Source organism: Diachasma alloeum, unplaced genomic scaffold (genome assembly GCF_001412515.2).
Source record: "Diachasma alloeum isolate Michigan unplaced genomic scaffold, Dall2.0 Dall_scaffold_00884, whole genome shotgun sequence".
In the NCBI taxonomy this organism is placed as follows: domain Eukaryota; kingdom Metazoa; phylum Arthropoda; class Insecta; order Hymenoptera; family Braconidae; genus Diachasma; species Diachasma alloeum.
Genome location: NW_021681005.1, coordinates 230,302 through 245,037, shown reverse-complemented (window position 1 = coordinate 245,037; position 14,736 = coordinate 230,302). Strand labels below are relative to the sequence as shown.

Genomic DNA, 14,736 nt, shown 5'->3' with positions numbered 1-14,736 from the left:
TAATCATCTCCTATCTGAATAACGAGCAATCATTTAGCAATAATACAGTTTTATCAACTGTGAAATAAATAACAATTCTGTCAGTTTCTCCCAATCATCTAGTAGGACTGCAAAATCACAATCATTCTTCCCATGCGTCAAATCAGTACTAAAATTATCCATTTATAGCCATCGTAACGCATGCTTCGTGATGAAAACTGACCTGCAATTTTTTGAATCGTCAGTAAACCTGACCGTCAATTCTACTTTCCGCCGTTTCTTTCCATTTTCTGTCATGCAATTATTTAATTAATTTGAAGTGGGGGGACGCGCGATTTTTATAATTTTGAAAATTATAAAAATCTCTTCCATTGGATGAAAAAAATTTGAGGCTCATTTTTAGAGTACATGTGCATAAAGTTTGTCTCAGTACACCTGCAACGTACTATAAAAGTATGGCATATTAATTCGAATACTATACCCGATATTTCTTATGCAGATGAATGAAATCCAGACAACATGAGTGTCATGAATTTCTTACAGTCCCGCATGAATTTTCACGTACATGTACCGAATGCGTGTAATTGTTCTCCAATGGTACATTAATTTCAAGTCCCTATATATAATTGATATTAAGAAAACTGATCGAAAAAAAACATGAACCACAGCTCCGCTGTCTCTTCTCATCCTTTAGGGTATGTTAAGTAACCGCACTCATGATTATTTATCTTAATACTATTTGAAAAAATGGAATCCTAATTATCTACCTAACCGGGACGCGAAGCCACTCAAAATTAGAGTTATTTTTTACAATGTGCTAACCAAATACTCTAAAATTTCAAAATCTATACGCAATTCCTTTTGGAGCATTTCAAAGTGTACCATTTAAAAATGTAGAAAGGTAATTATTTCAATTTAGAAGAGTTACTAACGAACCATTGGGAAACCTTCTGTAGACTTTTTTGTCATTTTACTGTAAAACAGTGAACCATCTTGTGTTTTTGGATATTCTGCTAAGAAAATATTGTGGTGGTGTTAAAGTATATCCACAAACAGACACCCCTCCCCCCTAGTCCTGTGACGTGACATTTGAATGCCTCCATAAATAGGTAAAAGGTATTTCACTGATGCCCCGAAATATAAAAGATCTACTACACCTGAAGCAGTCCTCCTCCCCTTGGGCTTTTTATTAACTCCGGAGTTATTGACACTTGATCGACGATTGCATTGAAATATCTGAACCGTGAAGGAACTTGTTAGTCCCATGCTTGTGAGCGTTATTATCGAAAATCTCATTCTGCACTACTCACCAGATCCTCGACGAGTGAAATCCTCAGGATTATGACGAAAAACCTACCTGTGAAATTACGACTGCCTCTGCAATACATTAGGATTCCAGTCGCTGCTTACACTCAACCTTTTGGTTTACGATGAAGTCTCTTACATCTCTTATGGCCAGCCCATAATTCTTCAAATTCTTCATGATTGGAACCTGATGTACTCGCGCAACGAGTTTCCCATTTATGGCTGTATTCTTCAACGTGCCAAGTACTTCATGCAGGCCACTTGGAAATGAGACATTCGTGCGGGCACGCGACGTCCGGGAAAGTGATTGATCGCCACGGAACCGTGAAGAACGCCGGCAGGCATGAAGGCGAACTGAATGTCAAGGGTTCATGCAGGTGGTTGGTTAAAAGACGTTGATATCATACTCAGAAAATTTCTTCTCGTGTATCACGATCACTTCACCTTCTGAGAAACAAAAAATGATAATGAGTTAGAATTTCACGCTATTTGGAGTATTAGATTTATAACCTAGGGAGGTAAAATAAAGGAGTCGTTCCCACGTGCGGAATTATGGAATTACGGAAACATGGTAAACACGTGGGTAAGGCTCCTTTACTTGACCTCCCGTAGTTAGAACCGCAATTTTCGCCTCGACACGAAGTGGAAGAGAAAATTGCAAAAAGTAAACGAAAAGACTCTTCATCACGCTGTGACGAAAAGTGAACTTTTCGGCACGGTCCGCGTGCCTAAAAGTCCAATTTCCGCCACATTGTGATGAAAAATATTGTTCGTAACTCGTGAAAAAATGTTTTTTAGCTCGTGGGATTATATCACTCGCCTTCCGCTCGTGATATAAACCTCCCACTCGCCAAAAAACACTTTTTTGCACTCGTTACGAAATATACTATTTCGTTTACTTTTTGTTTACGAGTAAACGAGGAGGCACTTTTCGGCACAAGGTGAACGTAGCAGCAGTGTTAAAAATATTCAGGGTGTCCCATTTGAAACAGTACGGCTTAATATTTTTTTTTCTTTTCGTATACCCTTTTGAGTCTTTACGATTTGTCCCCTTCCCACCCCCTAACCCCCTGTACCGCATTCGCCGAAGGACAAGGGAATACTCATTTGAGGGAAAAACCTGCACAGGTACAGTCGTCTCTTGCGAGACTCCCGCTCGACAAATGAAATCGTGAGATTTAGAGTGTCACAAATTTTGGCCGTCCCAGCCGAGAAGTGAACCCGGGTCTACCGCGTGCCAATCCCATACTCTAACCACACAACCACCGCGGCCATGTAATAGTATATTTCGTTACGAGTGCGGAGAAGAGTATTTGCCTCGCCTTCGGCTCGTGCTATAAACCTCCCACGAGCCAAAAAACACTTTTCCCACGAGTATCGAACGATATTTTTCATCACAATGTGTGGAAAAGAGACGTTTGAAAAAGTTACTTTTTCGCATAGCGTGATGAAAATATCTTTATTCAGACCTTCTTGCCGCACAGAAACGCTGGAATGTTATTTATTTACTATCTCATCAATGTACCATGTAAACAAAAGATGACTGAGGTAGGTAAGGGACGTTGTATATAAAATAGAAAATTTTTTTTCTCTCGTATACCCTTTCGGGTCTTTACGATTTGTTCCCTTCCCATCACCAACTGTATCGCATTCGCCGAAGGACAAGGGAAAACCTCAGTTGAGGGAAAAATCAAATTTTGGCCCTCCCAACCGGGAATCGAACCCGGGTCTACCGTGTACCAATCCCACACTCTAACTACACAGCCACCGTCGTCGGTAAACCGAAATTATAGACTCATAAAAAATTGCAGTGAATAAATAATATATAATAAATTGAAAACCCCCGATGAAGTTGTTGAACAGGTGATTCAACCCATAAGAGCGAGTAAAGCTTCGCTTTACGCACTCGAAGAAAACCTTACGCACGACCCTGAACTTTACGTGGGTAAGAGTTCTTTATTTTACCTCCCGTGGTTAGAACCGTATTTTTCTCCGCTTCGCGGGAGGAAAATCTACCTTTGCACCCGCCGGGGCGAAAAAATACTTTTCAATTCATTTTTGACATAGTTATGTGAGAACAATGTGTTATGAAAATCAGGCTAGGTGGAGGTGACACCGAGGTATCCCAATTTTCCTAAACTCTCAAATTATAATTGATTGTTTTTCTCATTACGAAAAATAAATTTCGAACTGGAAGATTTTTTTCAATCAACTTATCTCATTCGATCACCTTATTACTGTTGAATTCAAGCCGTAAAAGTTCAACAAATACCTGATACCTCATACCTTGCAATTAAAGATGACTGTGCAAAAACGTTCATTACCAATTATTACTATTACCCACCTCATGTGAAACTTCTTATTCATTAAGAATGAGTTTCATGAACTGTTCCACGGGATTTGATGATCAAATTATTTATAACCATAATATAAAATTCCCTCTCCATACAAAAAATTTGAAAATTATGAACTTGTTTAATGGCTGGTATATATGTAAAACTGGTGATAGCTATATATTCTGAAATTTTACTCATTTCTTTATGTTCCAGGGATAGTCTCATACACGGAGTACCTGTTTTTGCTGTCCATACTCACAAGTGAGTCTTCTACGCTGATCACGCTACTAATTTCCAGTGCAAATTACCTACGCTGAGCAAACTCCTAGAACAAGTTATGGCCTTCCTCCCCGATCCGTAAATCCTTGCACCGACGCTTACACCCAGAGAAGCAGACGGGTGGCTTCACCAAACGCTGCAACACTCTTGTGCTCTCGTTCTGTTCCACTTCTGCAATTTTTCTTCTCTCAACTATCTGATTCCGGGCCATTCTCATATTCATTAACTCATTCCATAAATTCTATAATAGCATAAACTTTCATTCGCAAATTGCCCTACCATTAATGTTCAGATTTGCTGAGGTTTATAATATGATTGCAGAACCACAAACTGGCTTCCGAATCGCATTCAACATGTTTGATACTGATGGTAACGAGAGAGTGGACAAGAACGAGTTCCTTGTGGTAAGATTAGATATTTTGGATGATGAGCATTCATTAACATTGCTTGAAATTAAGTCTCAGATACTTGGAAATTTTCTATGTAGATTCAATCTCGTAGAGAAACGATATTACTGAAATGAATGCAATAAACGCAAGACGTTCTCAATAAGTCGCTCCATGGTGCTGTTCCTTGACTGTTTTATTCACAAAACGCAACTGAAGTGGAAGATAAATAATGTGAAAAAAGAATTCGATTCAATCAATAGATGATCCGTTAGTTTGAAATAGTGTAGTAGTGGAAATAGTGTATTGTGCACCAAGTGCGGAAAGTCATGTTTTTCTCGGCCGAGGTGGACGTACTATTTTTTTACACACTGAGAGAAAAATCGACATCATCTCTCTATATAATAAAAAAAATTAGGAGGGTTAAAAATTCAGGAGATGCCCCTGATTCTGAGCCGTATCTGTGACCCTGATGATGCCATTGAAAATGATTTCACTGTTAGAAAATTACTCTTGAAATTTCAAGTGAGAAAGCTTGAAATTTTTAACAACGACAAAAGTACATGAAATTTCTGTAGAATTCTTCATTGACGAATCAGTTAATTTCTTGAATATTCAAGTAATTCTCGATTGTCAGGTCCTATGGCACAGAAAAACCTTGAAAATTTTGAAAATTCAGCCAATAACTTCTCTGAATTTTGAATCTATTGAAAATTGAATTGTATGTGATGTTCAATTGTCACGATGAGTTTGAAAATTCAAGCTTTCATTGGAAAATCAATGATTCTTTATCATGAAAAATCCAATTTTCTTGAATTTTCAAGATGAGTGAGAAATTTAGTAAACGTTTTCATTTGAAATTGAATTCAAACTCACAACATTGAAAATTCAAATGACATTGTGGCTGGTATTTCAAGAAATTTCTAACAGTGTTCTTATCTCTATCTCTCTAATATGTTCATATTTCTATAGATTCATATGGGAGTCATATACAGGTCACATTTTTGAAAAATAACGAGTATACCTTATACTATTCTACATAAATAAATGGAAAAATGAACGATCGAGTCTCACGACAAAAGGCGTTGGTTGGTAAATAAATCGTTAATTTCGTAAATAATAAAAATCCCAATTTTCAAAGGAGGTGAATCATTCTATCATTTTTTTTCTATATAACACGAACACTTGAATATACCCAAGAAGATTGGGGGAGAGCGAGCGAAGCGAGCGAGGGGGCCGAATCCCCCTGGGTTTGGCAAGCGAAGCGAGCAGGGGGCGAAGCCCCCTAGTATGACAAAAATAATTTCTTGAGTGGAGAATATCGCATGCATATTCTGTTAATCCATGGTAGGTTGTAGGCAAGAAAGCGCTGCTGTTCCGCCTAAAGGAGGATGGTACTGAATGAAAAAATGATATTTGTTTTGGAAATAGATACTATTCCTGAAGAGACAAAGTATGTTTGAGAGAAAGAAAAGATGTAATCGCTCTCCTTTAAACTCATTGCGATTGAGAGCCAGTGACGGTGATATTTTAGAACTATCTGAAGGTTCTCTCCTGTACAAACTCTGTATTCATTTAATATGAAAGTCTCTGATCCGTGATTCACTGAATCGGAGCTTTTACTATTTTCAGTATAATTTTCTCATCTTTTGACACGAAATTAACGATTTCTTGAGGTAAGTGTTCGTATTCAAGTTATGAACATTTCACAGGATTCTTACACAGTCTGATCCTTAAGAGATATTTGGCGCAAGAAATTGGGTTTGTGATATTATGTCAATATTTCTCTCAGTGCACGCTTGCACAGGAAAGTTTGTATTTTGCTTTCTGATGAGCGGGAAGGAAGCAGTTGTTGACTTATGTGGATAAAACCTTGGAATTCTTCGGATCCATGATCAATCGCATGCAATGCAATCCACCCCTAAAAAATGCAGCCACGATCGAAGCGATAGCAGTAAACGACGAACAACCGACTTCAAATAAATATATATTTAAATCGACTTCAAATAAATATTATTTGAAATAAATTTTAAATAAATATTATTTGAAATAAATTTGAAATAATACATGACGGAATGTCGTTGCCGTCAATGTAGCGTGTAATACAGCGCTCTAGTCACCCAAAATATGCTAGTAAAAAATAATTCTTGAACTTAATTCTCTTACAACATCAGTTGCACATTGCTAATCTTTTTACTTGTACGTGGAATAGAATTTTTTGAAGAGTGCAGTTGACGATGCAGCGTTCAATAACTTTTTTCCACAGCTTTGAACAGTGAAAATTCATAAATCTGTTCGTTATCAATAACCCTTAAATTATTAAGTTTGAATTTTTAGGTGATAATCTCTCAGTCTTAATGAAGAAATATCTAAATATTTCTCAATTAATATCTAAATTATAACATAAAACTATAATTATATTCTGTTTGGTTACCCATCATGCGAAGGTGAAACAAATTTATAACACTTCGAAAAAAATTCCTGATGCTAAAAAATCATCAAAATTATCCCATAATCACGATTTGAATTTATAGACATCATAAATTCATGTTTGCATGAAAAAAAATTTTCTCCACAGATAAGAAAGCTGTTTGCTCGTGGACTGAAGGATCGTGAGCTTGATGCTGCTACGAGGCGAGCCGTGAGTTCAAGACGACAAAAAGTCGAAGCTTCATCGAGCGACAATTGAGAAGATGAAGCTACACAGCAGAACTGGATTTTCGCTTATTTCCTCCATTCTCCATTCACGGATTTATTGCCATCCTCCTCATATATTCGAGCTAATACTGACACCAGATTGTACCCTCATACTTAATCAGCTGGCTGTGTGTTTATGTGCGTTTCATGTAACATTTTATCGTTAAATTCCTAACATGATGTAGAGACGTTGACGAGAGGAAATGATGAAATTTCAATTCAATAGAGAATTTCACTTGAAATATAGTAGATTTCAGCATTAGGTCGCCAAAATATTTCCTGACGAATGTAGTTTATAGTCCGAGCCAAAGGCGAGGACCTGGGTTGGGCGAGTAAAATATCGCTGGTAATCTACCTAGTTTTCGACATATAAAAAAAAAGTAATTTGAAGGAGAGATTTTAGACTTTTACACCTCGGCAAGCGGAAAGTACACATTTTCCTCGGAGGAAAATCTGACTTTACGCCAACGTCGACACGAAAAATACAGTTCTAACCACAGGAGGTAAAATAAAGGAGTCGTGCCCACGTGTGGAATCACGGTAAGCACGTGGGTGGCTCTTGTATTTTACCTCCCCAGGTTAGAAATATACTGTTTCGACTGCAGGAGAGAACTGCCTGACGTATGATTACAGAACTCGCTTTCGACTCGCCCTATAACCACATATTCGCCAGAAAAAGTTCCTCACAGCCTAGTGTCAAAATTAACTATTTTGTCACTCCGCGTGATCTTCTCATCATTCATTGGAATTAAAAAAGACGTATCTTATATTTCCCGTCCAATCTGTCTATTCAACAAACAAATAATCCCATCCACAACGCTAATTACTGGAACATTTCCGGAAAGCTTGCAGACCAATGCAAGCGTCAAGTTTTGCAGCTTACGTAAAAATTCCCAGTGTACAACACGAGGAATTTTCCTGTAAAACTTGACAAACTGGTTTCCGTCCAAGGAAACTTGCGAAATATTCGACAGTATTTTCTATCACGTGATATCATTTTATATCACGTGACATTAAATACCGTGATTCCATTGGTTTGAACCGTGACGGAAAAATAATCCATAAAATTTCAATGTACCGCCAATTTGATACAGATTTTAGTACAGTACAGTCCTCCATATCGGGGAAATTCATTCGAAAGAATGAATTAAATTTATTGAACAATCTTACGATAGTCCAGACAGACGCAAAACATCTCCGACAAAAAGCTTCACTGCACTTGATCATGAAATCACATCTAGTTGACGATATGCCATGTAATGAATCATTTTGCACGCGCATCATACCGTTAATAATGCCCTGCGCTACTTACTACGTTGCCAGTGATCGAGATAAAAGGCGGACAAGGCGTCGCGCGCAGAGACGTGTCTTCCAAAGAACCTAACTCACCTGAGGCATTTCCGCCGTGGCTAGGTCTTATAGACACATTTTCCACTTCTCCCTTTTTCTGAAAGATGTTTTCGAACTATACGCACAGATGACTGACCGCCGTGTGTGAAGATAACTCTTACGTCGGTTTCTTCAAACGATTTTTCATAGTTTCGCTTGAGAAAATGTAACGCCGTAATAAAACGTTACATAGCTTCCTTCTTTTATGTTTTACTCTTCATTTTGATGGCTTATGGCCCCCCTACCTTCTGTCTGACGCTTTGTTACCTTTGATTCAGTTTCTTTGTCGTTGATTTTTTTTCCCTTCAATCTTGATTCTGAGACGTTTACTTTCTTTTATGCAATTAGTTGCGAACTCTTGTTGCACCGAGTGAGGAGGCCCTCGCCGTCAGAGCAAAACTTCGAGACAGTCATCAAACAGAATCGCCCCCATCCTACTCAAATTCTTACGTAAGTTCATTTACCGCTGGGAGTCTACCCTGGCGTCTTCCAGATGCGTTTCTCCTCTATTTTCAGATCTTCTGCTGGATCTCTAATGCTAAATATCTGTTTACTAATTGATATCCTTTGAATTTCGTATAGGAAGATAGCTCCTCAGTTCCTACTAACTTGATGATTCACGAGTGATGATTTCTCGTATTGTGAATTACGTGGGAAGACTGATTTCAAATGACTTTTCATTCGCAGATGGAGAATATCTTCAGTCACGCATGGAGAGGGCGTCATGGTGGTGTCCCATTCCAGATTACTGAAGGCAAGAGGGCTAGAAACTACGAGAATATGCTGGGAGAGGAGGATCAGGTGAATGAGTGCTTATGGAAGTTTTCTCATATCGTTTTTGACGTGGATACGTCTATGGTTTCAATATGGGGGGTCATTTTGGGAAACGGTCTTTATGTGCAGCGCCATCTAAACATTTCGAGGTAATTCGAAAGGTTTCTAGAAATTTCGAGAGAATTCAAGGAGTTTCCAGAAAATTGGAGGGAATGCAAGGAGTTTTTAGGAAATTTGAGAAAGAAGGAAAGACCAAGCGGACGCATCCACGTACAATTACAGCTGTATCGAAGATACAGCCACCTGCAATTTTCTTTGAATCATTTTTTTTTCTTCTCGTATACCCTTTCGGGTCTTTACGATTTGTTCCCTTCCCACCCCCCTCAACCCCCTGTACCGTGTTTGCCGAAGGGAGAGAAAACCTCATTCGAGGGAAAAACCTGCCCTGGTACAGTCGTCCTTTTTGACGGGACTACCGCTCGGCAGTGAAACTGTGAGATTAGAGCGCTATAAATTTTGACCGCCGGTGCCGGGAAGCGAACTCGGATCATTGGCATACGAGTCTAGCACTCTAACCGCACGGCCACTACCGTCGATAATTTTCTTTGAATCATTTAGAATCAATATTCTTGTGGGGCTTGTTTAGGGATTACAACGTCGAAATACTGTGGATACAACTCTGATGGTACATTTTTTCGGCAAGGATGGAACGAAGGAGCTGAAATACGAAGGATTCCGACAGTTCATGGAGAATCTTCAGCATGAGGTCTTGGAGCTGGAGTTCAGCGAGTTCAGCAAGGGTCAAGACACCATTACTGAGCTCGATTTTGCAAAGATTCTTCTGAGATACACGTACCTGGATATGGATGAGTCAGTTTGATTTTTCGCTTCCTTAGGAGATAGATTAATTGTTTAATTAAGGGATGAAGTATTTTCAGTGAAGTGAGAGTCAATAAGAATCGGAAGGAATTCCACACGGAGAGAAAAGTTGGGCAAAAATTACCTCGAAAATCGTGACAAATTTTACTATACGAGTGGTAATCGTGAAGCGAAATGTAATTTAGTGAAAAAATACTGGTTTTTAGTGGATATCTTGGGATTATCTCGGTAAAAAATTACATCTTTGAAAGCAAAAATTATCGACCTGTTTAGTAAAATTTCCCACACCGGCAGGGGATTGTTTGTTTTGTACCCGTTTGAAGGTCATGGGGGTGCCAAACGGGTTCGGTAAAGATCATTCTACGTAACAGAAAAATTATACGAAAAATTGGCGCAATTATTCACGTTCACTGGGATAATTTTTGATAGGATGCGGAGTAAATTTTACAGTTTCGGTAGAAATCACTCACGTTTAGCAAATTTTCTCGGGCCAACGGAGTAAAATTCACTATTAATCTCGCACTTTTTCACCTCTTTCAGGTGAAAAAGTACCGGAGATCGAGGTTGTTCCAAGATTGTTTGATTTGTAATTTTTCTCCAACTTTTTCTCCGTCCACTACACTTTAAAACATGTTTGTATGAAATTTCCGTTACACTTTTCGGTAATTTATATCGAATTTAATTACCACTGAAATTTCAAGGAATTTCGTCATTGAAAATTTAGAGTTTCGTGGAATAATCAAAGAAAACTGGAAATTTCAATTCCATTTTTCTCTGAACATGAATAGGAAACCAGAAAATAACGGTAACTATATTCTTGAATTTTCAGGGCAGGACATTTTCAGTCAACTGTCCACGAAACTTCATTTTTTTTCTAACACATGGAAAAAAACATCACAAATCTGTTTCAAAAACAGCGACCATGCAACTAATGGCTGTATTTTCGGAAAAAAATTAGGAACCAAGGTGTCTCATAAGGAAAGATGGGCAATAATATCATTTTTTTAAAAATATTTCATTCGCCGAGTTGATAAAGTACGTTGTTGACGAGTGTGAGGTTTACAACCCGACCCAAAGACAAGGGTTGTAATCACACTTGTCAAAAATGTCATTTACCACGAGTTATGTAATAGTATTTTACCTAATGAGTTGATAAATGACGTTTACAACCTTTCACTCACCGTGAGAAATTGTAAAATTTTTTGTCGCACAACGTCGGTAAACGAACAATTTACACACACGGAGTGAGTCTGATTGCACCTGTCTCGTAAGCAAAGATCGGCAATAATATTATTTTTAATAATATTTTACCTAACGAGTTGGTAAATTACGTTCTCGTCCTGTGGGATGGGGAGCTTTACAATCCGAGCCAGAAACGAGGGTTGTAATCACGCTCGTCAAAAACGTCATTTACCACGAGTTATGTAATAGTATTTTACCTAACGAGTTGGTAAATGACGTCTTGAAGAGTGTGATTACAACCCTCGCTTTTGGCGCGGGTTGTAAACCTCACACTCACCATGAGTTATGTACGCTTTGACGAGTGTGGTTATAACCCTTGTCTCCTGCTCGGATTATAAACTCATATTTGTCAGAAGATACTTTGTGGACCGAATGGTGAAATCTACTATTGCCGCACATAGTCCAAAAACACGTTCAGACATTTCTTTTTGCCTAATGACGAAACATACTATTTTGTGGTACCGTTTCTAAAAGTGGAATTTTCGAAACGGTTTAGTGTGCGTAAAACTGTTGTTTTCCGCACGGCGTGCGTAAGGTTTAAGAGCGTGCGTAAATCTTCGCTTCACGCACTCAAAATTCACTCTCTGTCACTCAGGAAAGCTTCGTTTCACGCACGCTGCGCGTGCTAAAAAGCCGCTCACGGACATCGCGACATTAGTATATTGTGTTACTAGTGCGCAAAGTTTCACTTTTTCACACGCATGTGTAACACATCCTTTTTTCACTTGTGAGTAAAGTGACATTTTACACACTCTCCGCGTGCTCAAAATCCCGCTTTCCACATATAGTGATGAGAAATAGTGTTTGACACTCGTGGAAAAATGTTCTCAAGGTCGTGGGTAAAACTTCGCTTTACGCACTCGAAATTTACTTTACGCTTGATATCTGAACTTTACGCATGCCGTGCAACAAACGAACTCTTTGCGCCCGTTAAATCGCCCCAAAAAGTAAACTGTTCAGACAGGTATTACAAAAATATAATTTTACGCACTCGTAACACAATATACTATTTCATAACATTATAAATGAGTAATTGAGAAAAAAAATTTGTTGTTTGCTAAACAATCAATAATTATTCGTGGAGCCTTTCCACTAATTTAATAATGCATAATAATGATTGATATATTTTCCATTGAACTGCGACCGATGAATATTTGAATTTAAAAAATGGAAAAATGTTATTTATAGTTTTAATGATTAATTTTCTACAGTGACAATTTAATCGATGTTGGGAACTTATTTCTCCACTATCCCTATGAACTTCTGGCTTATATCTATTGGAGATGAATACCACTATCAATTATTAATTACATTATTTTATATTCTCGCGATCCATTTTTTTCAGGTATGATAAATATTTGGAGAGGCTTCTTGATCGCTCGGTGTACAGCATTGACATTACCTTCGAAGAATTTCGAAAATTCTATCAATTCTTGAATAGTTTAGATGACTTTTCAATTGCTATGAGGATGTACACGCTAGCAAATCATCCAATATCTAAAGGTAATAGTGGATAACTTTAATTAAACCAAATACTGAGACCTTATGTTTATTCTCTATAGCTGATTGCGCTAAAAATTGGTCCGGTGCAAATTTTTCGTTTTGTGGTATCTTCTCACATCAACACCGTAGTAACAAATTCACGTAACAACCAACTTTTCTTTGTTTCTCAAAATTAGTAGGAAAAGAGGACATGTCCATTTTCCTTTCAAATTTGCATGTTCCATTGTATTCTCAAGTGATTCGGCATATCATTAAAAATTGGAAACTGAAAATCTCCGAATTAGGGGCAGTTTGACGTAGCAGCAATGACAAAATATTTTTTTTTTGCCTAATGACGAAATGTACTATTGTCGAAATAGTATATTTCAAGGCGAGTGCCATGGGGTTTTTTTACTCGCGTGGAGTTGGGGAACCCCGCGAGTAAAAACCCCATGGCACTAGCCGTGAACGATATTTTTCCGGTGATTTTCACTTTTACGAGTTTGGGAAAGGGCCAATACCCAATACCAATCCACGGGCGAGGAAAAGTGAAGATCAGTACGGAAAAACATTTCGCTCCGCGATCACCTTTCGTACATTAACACTCTGTTGGCCGCGCAAAAGTTACGAACGCCGTTAGTCGCGCCGTAAGCGCCGCGCCAGCATAAATCGACATACTGATAACTTTGAAAGATCTAGGAAAAATCTGAAAAAAATCAAGAGTGATCTAGATCGTATACTTGAAGAAGTCCCGTGGGATTTTTTATGTTCAGTGTTACCCTTAATTATACATTCAAGCTCAAAGTTGCCATGCACGGAAAGAAATATCAATAAAAATTACGTATTTTTTCCGTAATTCAGAAGTGAAATGTGGTTGTAGGAAATTTTACGGAACTATAGCGGAATTTTTCCAGAGCGTTCCGTAATTTGTATCTAAATCTCTTATGAAAAATTACGATACCGTCACTTAAATTTTTTGAGCCGATTCCGTAAGCAGTGAGCGAATTGTGAGTGCCGTAATTTTTACTGAACATTTCTCTCTATGTGTTTTTATGAAAGTTCGCCTCATACACGGTACACGGCCCGGAATTTCGGAATAACAATTTGAAAATCCAAATACTTATGACATTTTTGGCGGATATTTTCATTGATAGGGCTTCTAGACACTTCCGAACGAGATGTTAAATTTTTTCAAATTTTTCTGAGGCTTTACTGCAGTGTAATTTAAAAAATCGCGAAAAGTGCGGCGCAACACTTCAATCAATCAATTTCAACGCTCATAGCGCAACCAACGGAGTACTAAAATTTGCCCAGATTTTCACTTAATACAATTCAAGATCCGACACTTTGGCGTCCGGTGAAAAAAATTTTTTTTCATTTTTCACTTTTTCCAGATACTTTTGATAGTTCTGAATAGCCCATCGCTTAAATAGTTGGAATCAACGTTCACCCGGCTAAGAAATTCGATTTTGGCGAAAATCCACCTGCCCCGGAAAACCCGAAAATCTGACATTTTGGCTGGGGCCAAAAAAAACGGTTTCTCAGTTTTCACTTTTTCCACATACTTTTGACAGTTCTGACAAGCCCGGCGCTTAAATAGTTGGAATCAACGTTCACCCGGCTAAAAAATTCGATTTTGGCGAAAAACGACCTTCCCCGGGAAAAACCGAAAATCTGACCCTTTGAAAATTTGAAAAAAAAAACTTTTTCAGTTTTCACTTTTTTCACATACTTTTGAGAGTTCTGAATAGCCCGTCGCTCAAATAGTTGGAATCAACGCTCACCCAGCTAAAAAATTCGATTTTGGCGAAAGTCGACTTTCCCTCTGCAAAAACAGAAAATCTGACTCTTTGGCTCGGGGTGAAAAAATAAATTTTATTTTGACTTTTGTCGCGCCTTCGGGGGTTTCATTGGCATCAGAATTGTTAGAAAATACAGAATCAACTTTCACTTGGCGAAAAAATTCAATTTTGGCGAAAATCGACTTT

At 38.1% G+C, this 14,736-nt stretch overlaps 1 protein-coding gene across 4 annotated transcripts in view; it reads left to right on the top strand.

Annotated features, from left to right (window-relative positions):
- The window catches only part of LOC107045203 (calcium uptake protein 3, mitochondrial), a 65,340-nt gene that overhangs the window by 48,811 nt on the left and 1,793 nt on the right, over window positions 1-14,736 (top strand). For 2 of the 4 annotated variants that reach the window (XM_015267373.1, XM_015267376.1), the window contains exons 4-10: window positions 3,834-3,881; window positions 4,221-4,303; window positions 6,864-6,926; window positions 8,720-8,821; window positions 9,059-9,172; window positions 9,792-10,015; window positions 12,612-12,769. In XM_015267373.1, the coding sequence (XP_015122859.1) occupies window positions 3,834-3,881; window positions 4,221-4,303; window positions 6,864-6,926; window positions 8,720-8,821; window positions 9,059-9,172; window positions 9,792-10,015; window positions 12,612-12,769 (792 nt within the window). The remainder of the gene's footprint in view (window positions 1-3,833; window positions 3,882-4,220; window positions 4,304-6,863; window positions 6,927-8,719; window positions 8,822-9,058; window positions 9,173-9,791; window positions 10,016-12,611; window positions 12,770-14,736) is intronic. The other 2 variants (XM_015267374.1, XM_015267375.1) reach the window with 2 other exon arrangements.